This window comes from Microcaecilia unicolor, chromosome 2 (assembly GCF_901765095.1).
Source record: "Microcaecilia unicolor chromosome 2, aMicUni1.1, whole genome shotgun sequence".
Lineage (NCBI taxonomy): Eukaryota > Metazoa > Chordata > Amphibia > Gymnophiona > Siphonopidae > Microcaecilia > Microcaecilia unicolor.
Genome location: NC_044032.1, coordinates 183,523,517 through 183,542,978, shown reverse-complemented (window position 1 = coordinate 183,542,978; position 19,462 = coordinate 183,523,517). Strand labels below are relative to the sequence as shown.

The 19,462-nt window shown below is 41.8% G+C and overlaps 1 protein-coding gene across 2 annotated transcripts in view; it reads right to left on the bottom strand.

The window, feature by feature from the left end:
- Window positions 1-19,462, bottom strand: part of PRDM6 (PR/SET domain 6) — a 258,332-nt gene that overhangs the window by 23,990 nt on the left and 214,880 nt on the right. For both annotated transcript variants that reach the window (XM_030193545.1, XM_030193544.1), the window contains exon 7: window positions 6,074-6,250. In XM_030193545.1, the coding sequence (XP_030049405.1) occupies window positions 6,074-6,250 (177 nt within the window). The remainder of the gene's footprint in view (window positions 1-6,073; window positions 6,251-19,462) is intronic.

Here is a 19,462-nt window from a genome sequence, read left to right as displayed (position 1 = left end):
TGTTCAATGGCCTTTGCCCTCAGGAATCTGTCCAAACCCCCTTTAAACTCCTTTTTTTTCGTAAATAGTATAGGGTCCAAATAAGCACATTTTATAGAAATATTTTCTTGGGGGTAATTATATAACAGGATGCCTATTATAAGCAGGTGCCTACTTTTCTTTATAGATTAGTAGCGTAAGTGGTAGAGAGCTGCATACATGTATTCACGACCACCTACATCAGTCCTATAATTGGGGTAATTGCCCATACCAGCATGTATGCATGAATGCACATTAATTACAGTAGTCTATAATTTATGCACATACATATGTGTCCTGCTCATACTCCATAAAGGAAAGTGGGAAATGGACCAATGACTTAAGAGACTGGGAACTGGGTCTTTTCGATGATTGCTTAAAAATTTCAAAAACCTTTTCCACAAAACAACAAAATATCAAAATATGTATTTGGCATAAAGCAATAGTTGTCTCAAACACATTTCAAAGAGCTCCAGGATCTAATAAATCCTATAGAGCTGAAATAGATCGTAACGATCACAAAGAGCTCCAGGATCTAAGAAATCCTATAGAGCTGAAATAGATCGTAATGATCTATTTCAGCTCTATAGGATTTGTTAGATCCTGGAGCTCTTTGAGGCCTTTTTCCTTCCTTGTCTGAAATGTGTTTGTGACAACTATTGCTTTATGCCCAATACATATTTTGATATTTTGTTGTTTTGCGGAAAATGTTTTTGAATTTTTTAAGCAATTAAGTATTTCCACACCCACCTTATACACTCTTTTCGATAATTGCCACTGCTGACAGTACTACGTGACGTGCGGTTGCATGTTTACTTTGCAAGACTTTTCAAAGGTCTTTTTTAAGACCATTTTGTTTTCTATTGAGAAAGTTGGCTTATTTTGTCAAACACACCATAAAGACTCCTGAGGCAGGCCTGTGGCCGAAACACAGATCTGTGTCGAGTCTGTAATAAAATATTTCCTGTATGTGATCCAGCTGTTCCAGTCTCTTAAGTCATTGGTCCATTTCCCACTTTCCCTTATACTCTATTGATTACGTGGGATTCTGTTGTCCATCCACCCAGGTGGATTTTCCTTCCCTGCTCATACTCCACCCATACTCTACCATACACACGCTCACTGGCAATGTGTGTGCCATCCGAGCATGGTCCTTTTCCTCTAGTTGGCTCATGCATGAAAATGACTAGAATATCACCATTTATGTAAGTTTTTGCTGCCTAAAACTAGACAGCTCTATATAGAGTTACCACCTACCTGAAAATTGAGGATTAAAAATTTATGCATTTGTTGCCTGCCTGCCAACACATAATTTGTTTTGAATAGCAAGCCCCTTTGCCTTAAAATATCTTCCCTTTATTTAAGATGTTTAACCTTTCTGCATACTTCAGATATACCTGTGTAGTACTTAAGCAGCTGTGTGTTGCCGATGAACCCAACATCATCAAGTCTTGATATTACTGCAAGGCTTACCAAACTTGCCCTCGTAACCTCACAGCCTGTTGGGTTTTCCTGATATCAACAATGAATATACATAAGAGAAATTTGAATATGCTGGGTCTCCAATTTATGTACATTTATTTCAAGTGTATTCATTGTGGATGTGCTGAAAACCTTATTGTGAAGTCACCATGAGAGATTGGGGAGCCTTGTGTCAGAGCAAAACACACTTCAGATTTCCACCAAAATGGCAAAGACTTGGATCTTTAAGGAGCCCTTTTACTAAAGGGCATTAAACCCTAATGCACATTTGGCATGCCAAAAAAGGCTTACCGCATAATGCATTAAAGCATTTTGCAGCAATTTGCCTGTTAGTGTGTACTAATTGAGCGTTATTTATTTATTTTATAATTATTTTGGAAGGGAGCGCGCCATGAGTGGGGAATGGGCATGTAAGCATTATGCAGCTAGCACATTTTGATTAGTACACTCTAACTGTATAATGTGGACTTAATGGGAGCACTTCACACTTCCTAAACTGGAGGCAGTAACCCCAAAATATATATCGCACCTTAATTTCTGTGTGGAAATTGAAGCATATTCTATAACAATGTACGTAACTTAATTGGTCAACTAGCTAATCAGCGATGTCAGTTGGATGTTAACAAGCAATTATCAGCACAGATTGGCATTAGGATTTATGCACACAACTCACTAAGTGTATTCTGTAACGTGGTGTGTGTAAATTTTAAGTCGCATAGTTGAAAAGGGGTGTGGCCATGGGCAGGGTGTGGGCATTTCTACAAACTATGCACATTATTATAGAATACACCAGCTCTGCACCTAATTTAGGCATCAGGATTTATGCCAAGTAAAACATGGCCTAAATGGGTGTGACCAAATTTGTTCATGCAGAGATGCGTTCGGTGTAATCTATATACCGTGCAGGAAATTTAAGCCTATTCTATAAAATTTAGGCACACATTAGAGAATACGCCTAGGCGTATTTTTTTTCTGCATGGATTTTTCAGGCGCCATATATATAACCTAGCCCTAAGTGCTTCTGCATTAATTTTTTGCAAGTGCCGCATACTAATGGAAGATGGGCATGAGACCTGCAAAAAAGCAATTTAAAAAGCCCCAAGTACTGCTGTGGAAAATCTGGACTTAATATGGGGGAAAGTCCTATGATAAAACACATTAAACCCAGATCTTAACATATTTTAGTAACAGAGCCTCTAAATTTATTCTGAATTATCATTTGTTTGTTTTTTCTTCCGAGTTATCCATCAAGAAGGAACACTCTGCTTAGAGCCGCTGTTCTTTTCAGCAAGATTGCTTCTTAAAGACACTAAACACAACAACAGAAGCAGCAGCATGAGACAGAAAGAATAGGCCCTACTCAGATTTAGGTTTTATTAGTAATCCTAGTCACTCTGCTAAAATTAGAGAAGTACACAGGGAAAAATTAGTTTGTTTTCTATTCATATGGTTTTTTTCCCCAATTTTGGGAAGCTGTTTTCAGTTCATTTCACACATTCAGGTTAATACAAATTGTCTAATACACATTAGAAGTTTGCAAACATGCAGATGGACTTTGTACTGTATGTGTTAATTTCCAGGTTAACATGCATTAAATTGATTTTGTGGACACAAACATCTTTAAAGACATGCTAACAAACCAAATACATGCTGATGGATGCATCCCTATTAACGAGCTGTCTTCCAGATACGTAGCCTGTGGTTGTGGATGAATATGAAACCTCGGTGATGTATGCAAGACAGAAAACCTGGTAAATTGTAATGTGTAGCTGTGGATGGGAGCTCAGGATACCATAAAATGAAATATATACCATGGGCATAATTGGGGAGGAGGCATGGGGATGTAAAATAAGAACAAACACAGCTGTGCCAACCTCAAGAACTATATAGATGGCAGAGAATCAGAGCATGCACGGTGCTGGCAGTCTTATGGCCCCACCTCTTTCTATTGCTTGATTCTTTTGTTAAAATATAAGTGTACATAGAAGGATGTGAGGGGCTGGGAGATTGGCAATACTGTGGCCCAAGCTATTGGGTACATGGAATGTGGGAAGAGTCATGCAAGACTTGAAAGGAGAAGACAGGAGGAGAGATGGTGGAAAAAAAAACAGGTAGGGGATTAGTGAGGTAGGGAAGGAGTGTGATGGGGTGAGGGTGATAGAGATGGTGGAGTTATGGGTTTGAGCTAAAAGGGGAAGGGAAAGATGAGTCACAGGAAAATATGAGAGTAGAGGGAGGCGGAAGAAAAGAGATGAGGAAGGGGGAGATGGAAGGGAAAGAGGTAAGAGAAGAAGGCAAGAGGAGGGGAAATATGAAGAAGAAGACAAGAAAAGGGTGAGGAGGAGAAATGAGTTGGAAAGGATGGAAGGAGGAATGAGAGGAGATGGAGAGTTAAAGGAGAGAGATGAGGGGATGGTATAAAAAGGAACAAGGAGAGAGAAGGGAGGGAAAATAAGTGGATGGGGTAGAACTGGTGAGGGGGAATGGGGGAGAAAGAAGGGTAGTGTGGAGGAGAGAGATAAGTAAGGAAGAGTGAAGAAAAAGTGAGGGATGTGTGATAGGAGTGGGGGGGGGGGGGGGGGGGGGGGAGAGCAGTATTTGATAGGTGGGGAAGAGTGAGGATACGAGAGGATGAGGTTTATTCATTAGGACTCCCTACCCTATCCCCCCCCCCCAGCCAAAAAAGCAGGCAAACTATACCTATGAAGAAGCAGGCTGTGACATGGCCTTTCTTGCCTGTATTGAATTACAGAAATTAATTATGCAGACATCATCCTCGAACTGCTATATATACCCCAGATCCCAGACAACAACCTCTTCCCACAGACAAATATAAAAAGAAAAATGCTGCATGAATGTAAAATAATGCTGCTTTTTTGCAGTCACCTGTTTCTGTAGAACAGTAAAGTGATTGCAGGTCACCTTCACAAGTGATATATGGCATGAACTCCAGTCTCTAGTCTATTCTATAGCACAGAGGCTCAGTTGGAATCCATAACTGGCTATCCATTAAAGAAAAATTTAAAAAAAAATCCCCATCCGTTATCTGCACCCAAAGTCGTAGCTAATCATGCCTTCCTACATATGTACGTATGTGATCAGGATGAAGCTAACGTCAAAACCATTGTCCATAGCAGGCTACTTCTTTTTTTCTGACCTGCAGCATGGCGGAGAAAAGTGAGCATTCTCCAAACATGGGAGTCCCTCGTCATACCAAAACACCAACCACATGCACTGTTGTTGCTAATTTTATTTTATTTATCAGCAAATCATGGCAATATGTGAAGCATTTTACAATAAACAGGTAATTTGACAACTTATCAAAAGCTCCCAAAATGAATCAGCATGCTCCTGGTTTTTCGTATTTATTTATCTAAATTATACCCCCTTTTTAGATGGAAAATGGGAGTCTAAAGTTCTCTTTTCCGGGCTGCTCAATGAAGATAAATCATACATGCAGGGAGATTTTTTGGAGAGTGTGAGGGGAAAGGTTACACCAACGGACTTTTAAAGTTTTGCACTTTTTAAGTAAACATGCACTTGAATGTCCCTCACAAATAGAAGCGGGAGGAAGCAGCAGAGGTTAAGAGAGCAATGCCTTGTAAACAGAACATTAAGCACACAGAGACACTGTAGGAATTTACTCTGTCCATCTGAATTCTTTAGCACGAAAACATCTGGTTATCAAAAATATTCAAGTAAAGGAAAAAGGTTGTTAAAAAAATAATAATAATGGAATGGCTTGAAACAGGGCAAAATGTCTGCTTTTATTGGAAACATGACAAAAACAGAATGTTAAGAAAAAATATTAAGCAGAGTCAACAAGGTTACACGTAAGTAACACCTTCGCATTAAAAGAAATCTATTTTCCATTTTGACCCTGAAACCTCTTCAATTAATTACTAAAATCTATTTACACAGCAACCAGATAAAATCAATCAAATTGCTGGCACTATTTTTGGCTTGTGTTAATATGTTCGCTTCTCACAACCAGCCATTTTCTGTTTAGCCAAGATCTTTCTGAGTCAGCATGGGAGACACGTTGGATAAATTTAATGAGTGTCATTTTTTTTTCAACAGACACGCACACACACATATACAACCTTTTTCTTATTTTCCCCCCACAGTGTGTAAATAGATCATGTTAAATTATTGACATGAAGTAATCAAACGTTGCTGTTTCGGTTGACTATGGACAGCCCATCAAGACAAAACCAAATGATCCCGTGTCAACGGAATTCTGAAACCCAGACTTCCTCAGTGTTCTCTATATTCCTTAAAATTATGAATAAGTTGTCATTTAACTAAAACAGTGATAGGTCTGTATTGGATGGCAGAATTTTCAAGCAGCTGCATGTTATAAATCTGCAGCTGTGTCTGACTGGATGAGTCTCAATTCTGGGTCATGATTTAAACCACAGTAACCCATGTATGTGAATCTTGGTCTTGACTTTTTCATAAGAGCTTCTCCCATGAGCTGGGCTGGATGAACCGCTGCTGGTGGGCAGGTGGCATGCCGCTTCCCCTCCCTGTTCATTTGCTGCTAAAATGCCTTAATGCCACAGTTACTTACTTAAAAGGCTTTTCCCCTGTGTGAGTCCGGATGTGGTTGTTGAGTGTTGTAGCACCAGCAAAGGCACGACCGCAATAGCCGCACTTGAAAGGTCTATCACTGGAGTGGGTGACAACATGATTCCTCAGTTCTGATGGCTGGGAGAAGGACTGGGAGCAATGGCCGCACTGATAAGGCCTGGAACAGGTAGAAATATCACTCAATCACTATTCCATTCTTCAACAAAGGATAAAGAGCAGTTGGGAAACGTCAATGAGTCTTTATACAGGTAACCAGTGCCACATAATGTAAAAAGAAATCACACTATAGAGATTAGCTGAGATATACTTAGCCCTAAATAGTGGGTAAAGCGGTGGGGTAGCTGTGTTAGTCCACTTTTAAAGGTAATACATAGAAGTGAGGGATTAAGTTGGTCTAATAAAAAAAGGTATCATCATATTTTCTTTTCTTTGTTTTATGTCTATTTATTACCCTGAAGTGAAAACCACAAACTACCATAAAGAAAACGACACCGAAAAAGACATTCTCCAGCTGATTTCCATCAAACAACACCATCAACCTAGTATACATGAAGGATTCCACTGTTTTCTAGATTATGTTGCATTTTTGGCAAGAAGTGGAAATGTATCTGTTGTATTACTAGTGGATTTCAACATAATAACTTGATACTTTCAAACTACAGTCGACTAAATAGGGTGTTTAAAAAAAACTTGGTACTATGTTTCATACTTGGAAGGTCTGTGTATTGTATATTTTATTTAATTAATTTTAATTTATTTTATGTATTTAGGGGCCCTTTTATTAAAACAACATGTACTAATGGACATTAATGCACTCTAAATGCTGCATATCCTATTTTCTACCCATGGCACTCAGCGCATGGCTTTACTAAAAGCACCCCTTAATTTCTGACATACCACCTCTGCAAGCCTGAAAGCTATCAAAGCGGTGTACATTCAGATACAGTAGACATTTTTCTGTTCCCGGAGGATTCACAATCTGAGTTTGTACCTTGTAACATATTTTGGGACTCTATTTATAAAAATAATATCAAGTTTAGACTACTTATGATATAAAATACATATATATTCTTTAATATGTGTAATAATAGTATGTATTATAACTAGAGCAGTTGCAAAAAAGTTCTGATGAGGGGATGATTGATTATGCAAAACATTTTCATATAAGCTTTAGACACTGATAAAGAGAGATACACATATGGTCACAGCCCGTTTAACAATTAAAGCCTGACAGATTGTATAAACTTAGGGCCCCTTTTACTACACAGCGCTAGGGATTCCCATGTGACAAACGTGACGAAGCCCATTCGAAGTGAATGGGCTGCATCACATTTGCTGCTCCGGGAATCAGTAACATGGTTTAGTAAAAGGTGCCCTAAGTACCTGAGCCAGTGTCTTAGCCACAGGTGGGCTTGGGTGTGCCCAGGCCCTCCCCCCCCACTTTGAACTTAGGCTCACCCAACAGTGGAACAGTAGTAAGGTGACTAGCGGGGATCCCCAAGCCTCGCCAGCTGAAGACTCCCAGCATCTCTTCCAGCAGGAGATCGGGGGGGGGGGGGGTCATTAACTCCACTCTTCCAACCCTGTGATACCTTTAAATCCTTTAGTTCTTCACCGGGAGCGAGCAGTAACATATTTACCCTGCTCACATCAGCCTGAGCCTCCCTTTTGGTGCAACTTCCTGTTTACGAGACCAGGAAGTTACATCAGAGGGAAAGTTTGGACTGGGCATGAGCAAGGGGAATGGTGGGGGAGGGAGAGATGCCAGGTGGGGGCAGGGTTGTCGTGCCCACCCACTTTGGGCTCAGGCCCACCCAAAATTGGGTGTCTGGCTACACCCCTGATCCTGAGCCCTCCTTATTTATTTATTTATTATTTGGATTTATTTACTCCTTTTTTTGAAGAAAATCAGTGAAGGCACTGTACAGCAAGTGTCCCCAGATGAAAGCAATAAACAATTTCAGGAGACAAACAACAGTATATAATTTATATAATTACAGCTCCATTATATCCCACCTTTTAATGTCCAGCTTAGAATTGGGTAGAAGGACATGACAAGAAGGAGGTGCCTTCAGTATCCCACCTTTGAACAACCTCTGGAACAGTGGCCACCATAAACAAGTAAAGACGTGACCCAGTGAAAGATCATGTTGATTGGGCATCACTAGATATCCAGCTAGAAGCCAACAAGGCTGCCAGCCATCTGGGTCTCTGTTGGCTTGCCTTCTGGCAGCAGCTTCCAAAGCTTGGTCCACATGCAATGAGAAAAACAATTGATGATCTTGTTGCATATCTTGTTGCAAATCCAGGAATATGCCTAGTGTGGGCCACTATGCTTTGCTGCTTTAATACAAATGCCCTCATTGGTTTGGATTTTGATATAGATCACCCCTCTTTCAATAGTAGTTCAAGGTGAGTTACATTCAGGTACAGGAGGTATTTCCCTGTCCCTAAAAGGCTTACAATCTAAGCCTCTCTAGCAGCTGCCATGTGCTAATGCCGACACAAGCCATTCACTTTGAATGGGCTGTGTAGCCATTGATGAAGTCTAGATTCCCTGGTTCTTAGGCTGCTGCTCTAATCATTATGCTTCCCCTTCAGGTCAGATGCTAGGGTACATTTCAAGACTGATGGTTAATGATTTCAACCACTGCCAGGTTGTTACACCAGAATTCCACGCCCTTTTTAGTCATACAATTGTCCCAAATTTGCAAGGCAACCACAATTGAAAAGAACTCTTAAGAAGATGATATTTCAGGTGGTCACGGAAACAAACCAATCACAAACTAAGCACAATGTCTATACTCCCTCAAGTGTTGGAATAATGCTCCAAGGGTCTATTTACTAAAGGCTTGCTCCCATTCTGTGTCTATCGGGAAAATGCTTAGTAGATAGGGCCCTTTAAATCTGTGTTGGGCATAGGGTAAGACAGCCATACTATGACTCCATTGAAACTCACCATGAATGCTTCCATGAATGCCAGGTCTTCACACAGATGCTTCACACTCTTATTCAGTGGTGATTAAGTTTCACATGTATTGTAGTGAGGTTGAGCTTTAGAGGGATAACCCTGTAAGCAAAAGCTACATTCCCAATAAAGGAGCTCATGTGTCTGAATGATGCTTTGTGGGTTTGGTGCACTAATGCAGGGAGCTTCACTAATTTGTCACTATCCAGAAATGTTATCATCTTTGTTGGTCCTTCCAGTTTTCCTACCATTGAGGCATACCAAAATTCATGGAAAAGCTCCTGGTAGGCTGTGCAATCTTGTGAGCCACAAAAACAGGAAGTTACCTAGATAAGAAGTCAAATTTGTGATTCCCAAACAACAGGAAGGAAACATGGCATTTTATTATGATGTATATGGGGAATATGTATGACCTTGTTATCTGCATGTCGTCATTTGGGCTTAATCCCCTTGTGTCCCAAAGCTGTAAACACGCTATGTTTCCTTTCTGTTGTTTGAATGCCACAGCACAAGAATAAATGTATGTAGACTCTTCACTTCTGACTTCTTGTGGTCTAATGGATTCTAGTGGTGGAAATGTTGTGAGTACTGTATAAACCACCATGACACATTAATCATACTCTGATAGGTTGGCCTTTAATCATAGATATTTGACAATAAACATGCTCAATGGAATTAAGACTTAAGATAGGTTGGTGTACTATGATATTTGATGACAATGGGATGGCATATATGCTGGCAAGTACAGCGATAGGTATAGCATTGCATATGGGTTCCGTACTGGTGGGCAGGCCTTGTCTTCTTTGCACTTTTTCCTTTCTATTCCTTCCATCCCTGTAATTGTCACGTAGAAATCCAGGTGCCATCCTTCACCCTACTCGGCTGTCTGGCTCCTTGACTGGCCCTCCCCTATAATATGTTAGCACGGAGATCCATCTTCCTCAGTACCTGCACCATGCAACAGGTGATACAAGTGATGTACACTCATAAGAAACTTCTAGGCTTTAAGGCACTTACTGCAGCTCTTTTGTCAAAACAGAGTTTGGTATTGCTGATGTAGGTGTGCAATGACTAAGGCCCTGACCAGAGCAGCCAGATTTGTGTATAAGAATGTAATACAAATGTCATGTGCCAGAAGTGCTTCATGTGAGAACTCCGCTCTCATATCCCCCTACTGATTGTACACAGTGGTATCCCATTGCAGAGAATGTGAGTTACTGTGATTCATGCCATGCATGTCATCTATGACTCATCTTGACTCAATGTTTTGACCTATAGCAGTAAAGGTGTTGTCATAGCTCTTATAACATCCCATATTTATCCCAATACCATATATGTACCGCGGTACCCATATGAATGTCTGTGAAGAGTGTATGATCAGATATCAGAGAAATGGTAGTATATAAATGAGGGGTATATGTCATATATAACAGGTACTGGGCCTGAAGCCACCAATAAACACATGAGATCGAATTATAATTACTTCTGTATTAATAAACTGGCCCCAACAATGGGCTTTTTCACATGTATAAGACATTGAAGAAGCATAGTAAACAACATACAAATAAAAATAAAATGCAAATGTTCAGCTAAAGATAACAAGGCTGCCTACTCACTGTGGCCCAGGAGGAACAGAGCTATGTGTCTCCAGCTGCTGTACCACATCTAGGAGGGCATATAGCTCTGCTCTCATTTGTTCCAGACGGGTCATCTTTTGACCCATCAAGCTCAAGATGTCACAGAAGTCCTGTGTTATTTTCTGCCACATAGCTGTTATGTGATACAGGACTTTTAGATCACTGAACTCAACAGTATCTGGTCCAGTAAGGAGGCAGTGTTCGGGGTGGGTGACCAGGCACTAAAGGGAATTCACAGCCTATCACTCTGTTTCCATCTCCTCCTCCTCCACAAATGAAAGGATTTTTTTTCCTGCTCCTTGATTCTCTGTTCCTCCTCTCTCTTTGTAGGCCCAGTCTACTCTTCCTCCTCTGCTGCTTCTTTCTTCTCCTTCTCTTTCTCCTCTCCTTCTGTTTTTTCTGCCTCCTCATCCTCCTCTTTCTCCTCCTCTTCTGCTGCTGCTTCTTCCTCCTCCTCTTCCTCCTTCTCCTCTCCTGCCCTTCTGCTGTTTCTTTCTTGTCCTCCTCTTTCTTCTCATCCTCTGCTGCCTCTTCCTCTGCTACTTCTTGCTCCTCCTCCTCTTCTTCCATTTCTCCAGCTGCTCCTGGGAGGAACTTCTTGCAGACCTATCAGCTGTTAGAATAGAAACATACAGATTAGAATATGGAGCAAGTATTTGACTTCCTAGGAACAACACATGGCAAAGAGCACCAGAGAGGAAAATAATGGCCATGGCAATGATGATATCCTCAGGACAACCTAGCAGTGAAGACATAGCACTTATTATACATTGATGGACAGGGTGGGGGTGGGGAGTTGGATCTACATGCTGAGTGCTTCTAAGTAGTGTAGTGGCTGCTGTTGTAGCCTTACCCATAAATGGTGTAGCCTGGAGTAATACTATGTAATGTTTCAGATGCTGTTGCACTGCCATAACTCAGGATCTGCCACAAGGTTTGCTTGTCTCACCATCTGCAATGGTTATAGTGAGCAGCCCTTGCAAGAGCTCCCTTAGAGCCCATACTGATGGGATTCATTGCAGCTGGTGATTTCATGACTTGGTTCTTGTTTTTCAGACGCCATTTGACTGTGGGAGCTTTATCGTTGTTGATGGGTGGGAGACTGTACATGTGGCAGTTTCAGCCACGTGACTGATATTTGACATGACAGACTATGTGCTGTGTGGGAGCCAAGAAGCATGGAGATTCAGCTCTGCATGTGTAGGAACATTTTGTTGATGGGTTAGTGGCACTACATCACTGACTGCCTTCTCCCCAAGTGTGTGTGTGTGTGTGTAACTAATATGTGCCAGTGTGCAGACCTTAAAAGGGGTCTGTGGCCAAGCTCAGTGGTATGGGCATGGCCTGGCACTGTAAATATATTTACACCTTGATGCTATCACTGCAGTGATAGGCACCCACTTTCTAGTAACGATGCTCCTACAGCAGTTACATACCTTCCTCCTCTGCTAGCTCTTGGTGCATTTGCTGCAGTACTTCAGGGTGGGTCCTCTCAACAACCCTGAAGCACATTTTAGTGCCTCTATGTCCAAGTCAATCTTAGAGTGCCTAGAGGGAAAGAGAGAAGTGAACATTTTTAGTGACCAGCTACCTCAGCCTAGATACTCAATGACACCCTCAAACCACGTATTAACCTGCTAGAAAGTGGATGGATATTAGTGTGTTAGTTTAAGTGGGTCCAGCGCCATGTTGACAGGCAGGGTTTGACTCATGCTCCTATCTTAACCTACTGATAGGATATCATTTATGAGAAAAATGGTATTCTGAACTTCAGGGCCGTTTTTGACAGCTCTTTGGATGTGATACACAATTACTTTGTATGTACAAATTGGATATAATTGCATAAAACAGTGTGCATGCATTATTTATGTGTTCTGTACATAAGTTGGGGGAGGGGGGGGTCTGTCTGCCTCCCAGCCATACTTAAGGGGCCATGCCGGCTGACAGATTCTATGTGGCTGTTGTGTCCATGTGAGCAGCAATTAGGAGACATTGGCCTCTGACCATATGGCTTAACTGTACAGCATGCCTACTCTAATGTTTTCAAGACCTGAGGCAGCATGACACTCTATTTCTGTGTGAAGGGCAGGATCTCCTGCAGGATGGCAAAGGAATCCTTGCATTTCTGTAATTTGCTGAATACCCGATAGGTGTCATTCCTCTACTAGATTGCTATATAACAGTCATTAGAGTAGGTGTATAGTTAAATTCTTTATGCTTACATCGCCAATGTCATCTGGATGCACTCCCACACTCTCCATACTCCACCATTGTCCAGGCACTACCCTCTTGGGTGGAAAAGGGTGCTCTCATTAGAGAGCACCAGATATACCAGGAGATCACTCTCAGCATTCAAAAAGTTTCTCTCCCCCCTCTCCCCCCCCCCCCCCAGCTGCCATTTTGTTGCTCTTTAACAAATGCCCACTAGAGGCTGCTTGAACAGATCAACAAGGTTCCCCAGTGCAGGCAATATTACACAAATCTACAAAGCAGGTAGACACATATAAGCCTAAGGGTCAGTAGTGGATAGAGATCCTGGGGAACTGGGTTCAATTCCCTCTGCAGCTACATGTGACCTTGTACAAGTCACTTAACCCTCCATTCCTCCCAGGTACAACAAACTACTAGGTTGTGAGCCCATTTGGGACAGTGTCAGAAAATAATAAACTGCTTAGGTCTAGGTGGTATATAAATACTTAAATAAATAAAATAGTTCCCAAAAGGCCCTTACATGTGTAAACTACATATGCAGTGCACTGCTATAGTCATATTTCCATCTGCAAATATCCATCGACCACAGTAGGTTTGGCACGTGCGGGTTTCTGCCCCGGTCCAAGATGCATGTGTATCTTTATTTTTGACAGTACATCCATGTGTTTGTCCCCTTCTTCAAACTGGGGTACTGTTCATGTCAAAGTGGTGTTATTCAAGATCTCTTTCATGTTTATCTTTAGTGGGACTTTTTTTTTCATTCATATATTCCAGGGGTGAAGATATGCTGCTCTCCTTAAGAAGCCTTCACTTGACCCTACTTGTCCCTCTAATTACCGACCCATCTCCCTCCTTCCTTTTCTCTCCAAATTACTTGAGCGTGCTGTTCACCGCCGCTGCCTTGATTTTCTCTCCTCACATGCTATTCTTGACCCATTACAATCTGGTTTTCGCCCTCTCCACTCAACCGAAACTGCGCTTACTAAAGTCTCCAATGACCTATTACTGGCTAAATCCAGAGGTCAATATTCCATCCTCATTCTTCTTGATCTTTCCGCTGCTTTTGACACTGTCGATCACAGCATACTTCTCGATACCCTGTCCTCACTTGGATTCCAGGGCTCTGTCCTTTCCTGGTTCTCTTCCTACCTCTCCCTCCGCACCTTTAGTGTTCACTCTGGTGGATCCTCTTCTACTTCTATCCCTCTGCCTGTCGGCGTACCCCAGGGTTCTGTTCTTGGTCCCCTCCTCTTTTCTATCTACACTTCTTCCCTTGGTTCATTAATCTCATCCCATGGCTTTTCCTACCACCTCTATGCTGATGACTCCCAAATCTACCTTTCTACCCCTGATATCTCACCTTGCATCCAAACCAAAGTTTCAGCGTGCTTGTCTGACATTGCTGCCTGGATGTCTCAACGCCACCTGAAATTAAATATGACCAAAACCGAGCTTCTCATTTTCCCCCCCAAACCCACCTCCCCGCTCCCCCCATTTTCTATTTCTGTTGATGGCTCTCTCATTCTCCCTGTCTCCTCAGCTCGAAACCTTGGGGTCATCTTTGACTCTTCTCTCTCCTTCTCTGCTCATATCCAGCAGACCGCCAAGACCTGTCGTTTCTTTCTTTACAACATCCGTAAAATCCGCCCCTTTCTTTCCGAGCACTCTACCAAAACCCTCATCCACACCCTTGTCACCTCTCGTTTAGACTACTGCAATCTGCTTCTTGCTGGCCTCCCACTTAGTCACCTCTCCCCTCTCCAGTCAGTTCAAAACTCTGCTGCCCGTCTCATCTTCCGCCAGGGTCGCTTTACTCATACTACCCCTCTCCTCAAGACCCTTCACTGGCTCCCTATCCGTTTTCGCATCCTGTTCAAACTTCTTCTACTAACCTATAAATGTACTCACTCTGCTGCTCCCCAGTATCTCTCCACACTCGTCCTTCCCTACACCCCTTCCCGTGCACTCCGCTCCATGGATAAATCCTTCTTATCTGTTCCCTTCTCCACTACTGCCAACTCCAGACTTCGCGCCTTCTGTCTCGCTGCACCCTACGCCTGGAATAAACTTCCTGAGCCCCTACGTCTTGCCCCATCCTTGGCCACCTTTAAATCTAGACTGAAAACCCACCTCTTTGACATTGCTTTTGACTCGTAACCACTTGTAACCACTCGCCTCCACCTACCCCCTCCTCTCTTCCTTCCCGTTCACATTAATTGATTTGATTTGCTTACTTTATTTATTTTTTGTCTATTAGATTGTAAGCTCTTTGAGCAGGGACTGTCTTTCTTCTATGTTTGTACAGCGCTGCGTATGCCTTGTAGCGCTATAGAAATGCTAAATAGTAGTAGTAGTAGTAATTTTACATTGCACCTACTATACAGCTCAACAAACACCTGGCATTTCTCTACTATCTCCGGGAGGAGGGGGGCACTTGCTTTTCAAAATCCCAACTTGTGTCTTGATATTGTTGTCTCCTGGCTCATGTCTCATTAGCCAACTTTATATTTACAAAAACAGAAGCCATCTGGTTCTCTAGCAAGAAATCTTCCATCCAGTTCACACCAATAATAGCTAAAGATTAAAATGAAGGAGGCTGTCACTATTCTTACTCTCATTCCTGATGGTCAGCTACTTCTTAGCACTCCAGGGGGTCCTTTTACAAAGGCATGCTGAAAAATGGCTTGCGGTAGTGTAGGCGTGGGTTTGGGGTGCGCGTCAATCCATTTTTCAGCGCACCTGTAAAAAAGCCCCTTTTTTGCCGAAAATGGACGTGTGGCAAAATCAAAATTACCACGCGTCCATTTTGGGTTTGAGACCTTACTGCCAGTCATAGACCTAGCAGTAAAGAATCTGGGCGGTAATGACCTACACGCATCAGATGCCACTTGGCGCAAGTCTATTACGTGTGCCAGAAAATCAAAAATATTTTTCAGATGCGTGTAGCAGACGTGCACCAAAATTGAAATTACAGCAAGGGCCACGCAGTAACCGGGCAGTAACTCCAATTTGGTGCATATTGGGTGCGCGTAGGTGTCTATGTGGTTTAGTAAAAGGGGCCCCAGATTTCTTCTCTAACCAAAAATGCCTTGTACCTTTTGAGAAAGAATTGCTGCTTGAGAACAATTACAGATCACATATTTCTCTGTGCCCTGATCATGTCTTTGTAATAATTGGTCTTTATTACTGCAACTTACTCTAGGGCTGACAGTCAAACACTGACGGATGAGTGTGCAACCTGATGACATGCAGCCAGTATGTATTCTTCCTTCTCTTTCTAACCATAGTTCAGTTATAGAGTCGCCTTGCTGAGATTCGATATAGATGTCAATCTTTGACGGTACCCAACAAGACTTGGGGAGAAACTTTATTCTCTCCCTCTCAGAGATGAAAAGACAGAATCCATCAGCTGCTGCTGAAGTTTAGGCTACGCTCCCTTTTGATCCCCTGCAAGAATTAAATTCAAAATTCTTATGTTAGGCCATCATGCTAGCGAAACTGGTTTCCTTCTCTGTATAGCATCTGTATTTACCCACTATACTCTATCAGGATCTCTCAAATCTATATGGTGAGTTTCTATTATTTTTATTAATGTTATGAGATGATGTAATGTTGCACATATTTTATCGATTTGTATGTATATTCTATATTTAATTGTTCAAAACACATTTATATACTGCAACACAAATAATATCAATAAAAAAGTAGTAAAGCATGAGCAGCACCTGGTCAAAAGAAACCAGACAAAAAAGCTCCAAACAAACAAAAAAAGTTCCCGACATAAAAGTCCCTGACAAAATAGACTCCCGACAAAAGGGCCTGATGAAATAGATTTATTTTTGAATGATATGAATTTGAAGGGTACAAAGAAGTGGAGGAGCCATAAATTACTGAGAAAGTCCACGGCTTGTCACTTGAAAGTCCTGGCACCTGCCTACAGCTTGACTTCACTATCCACACTTGGTATCTAGTGAGAAACATAAATCTGCTTGAAAACATAATCCAGCTTGATTAAGAGTCTATTTTGTCTTGGGTTGTTTTGTTGTGGGGGTTTTTTGGGAGGTTTTTTTTGTCATGGTCTGTTTTGGCTTTAGTCTGTTTTGTTGGGGGGGGGGGGTTTGTCGGGTTTTTTTGGTATGGTCTATTATGTCGGGGTGCCAGCATGAGCATCTCTAGCGTTTAGGGCATGCTAATCATTAGCATGCATTAAAAACGCTACTGCGCCTTAGTAAAAGACTCCTAAGGGCCCTGTTTACAAAGGCGTGTTAGCATTTTTAGCACACGCTAGCTGAGGAGACATCCATAGGAAAATTATAGACATCTATATGGTTAGTGCATGCTAATTTTTAGTGCATGCTAAAAATGCTAGTACACCTTTGATAAACAGGGAGGTAAACCATAAAGCTCTATTAAACTTTACATGTTGGCTATTATATAACAATTTAGTTAATGCCTCTGGGGTCCTTTTACTAAGGTGCGCTGAAAATGGCCTGCGGTAGCGTAGACACACTTTTTGGGCGCACACCGAATTATTTTTTAGCCAAATGGATTGAAATATATAATAATATAGAGAAAACCATGATAAACAGATTGAAATGCATAATTATAAAGGCATAATCATGATTTATACGGGTCTTTTCCACGTGCTAAGACCACTTTTTGCTGTGGCTGGAAAATGTCAAATTTTCCATTTTCAAATTATTTATTTATTTATTTGCTGCATTTGTACCCCACATTTTCCCACCTATTTGCAGGCTCAATGTGGCTTACACTATGTTGCAAAAGGTATAATCATAAACAGAGTAAGAGGTATGGTCTAATTTAACATATTATTGTGTAAGAAATTAGGTAGAATTATTTACATAACACAAAATAAAACAGGTAAGATATAATGACCAATAGTGATAATGTGATTAACATAATCAAATTAGAAGGGATCAGTATTAGTTGGTTTAGATATAGAATGGAATCAAGTCATTAAGGAGGATTTTTATTGTAAGTCTCTTCAAACAGGTGTGTCTTCAATAACTTCCAGAAGGTTGTCAAGTCATGTGTTGTTTTTACAGCATTCGGTAGTTTATTCCATGATTTTGTGCAGAGGTATGTGAAGGTAGATGCGTGTAGTGATTTGTATTTGAGTCCTCTACAATTGGGGTAGTGGAGGTTTGAGAAGGTACGTGATGAACTTTTGATGTTTCATGCAGGTAAGTCAATTAGGTCTGAGATGTATGATGGAGCTTCTCCATGGATGATTTTATGGGTTAAGGTGCAAACCTTGAATGCAATTCGATCTTTTAGTGGAAGTCAATGTAATTTTATATGTAATTTTAAATTTAATTATAATGGTCATGTGCCAATGTTGCCATTAGCATGCAACCATTAACAAAAATTAGTGAATGAGTCCTTACTGCCACCTATTTTGTAGGTAGTAAGGGCTCATGTACTTATCTTGCACTAATCCAGTTGCACATGGTAATGTAGCTGCACTGATTAGCACAGACATGCCCAGTCTCTGTCCCCAGACACATCCCTGAAGCAAAAAACCTAAATTTTATTTTTTAGCGTGCCAGAAGTGCACGAACATGTGATCTAGTGCCTCCAAACCTCCCCCCGTACCTTGAAATGATGAGGAGGGAGTAGCACTCCCTCCTCCTTTCAGCGTCACCTTCAAAATGGTAGCGCCCTGCCCTGCGCAGATGCGCTGCCATGCTACTCCCTTCTCATCATTTTAAGGTATGGGGGGGGGGGGTCGTGAAGCATTAGACCATCAGCCCTTTCTTCTGTCACGGGGGTTGGGTCTTCTGTCAGGGGGTTTGGTCTGGGGGTCACGCCTTCTGTCTGGGGAATTGGGTCAGGTCTTCAGTCGGGGTTCGGGGGCGCTAGATCAAATTGATCATCAGGGCCTCTCCAGGGATGGAGGGGTTGGGGAGGGTCTGGAGGTCTACCGGATCTCTAGCCCCTTGCGTTGTTAATGTTTGACAACTCCGGGCTTTTTTTTTGGGGGGGGGGGGCAGCCCAGACCTGTCAAACAACTTCTGTGGGAGGATTGTGCCTTGGGCACATGCCCACGCACAATCCTCCTCCTGCAGAAGTACCCCAATGATCAGAGCTAACAGTGCGTCTAAATTTGCATGGTATTAGCTCTGATCATAGGGGCATCATTTCTCCACGCTGTTTGGAACAGCGAGGGGAAATTGATCATCAAGGCCTGAGAGAGCAGGCTTGTATATTTTCTGTGTATTAAAGAACAAGAAAAGTCAAGGTGTCATCCTGAGGGATATAAATGAGTCAACACTGAATAGTGGTTTCAGGCATAACTGTCACTACTTGCATGTCTAAAGCCAATGGCTAATACAGTCTTAATTGCTGCCCTTTTAACAAATGTGTGTGTTTGTGAAAATAAGTAAGAACCCGAACGAGGACAACAACTCAATTAAGCACAGAATAAAGCACACATTCTCATTTGTCATGCGAGCTTCTTAATTGCGCTTCTTTGCATGGCTGATCAGAGATTATCATTTCACAGTGACTCGGGGCGCTGAACACCTTGTAG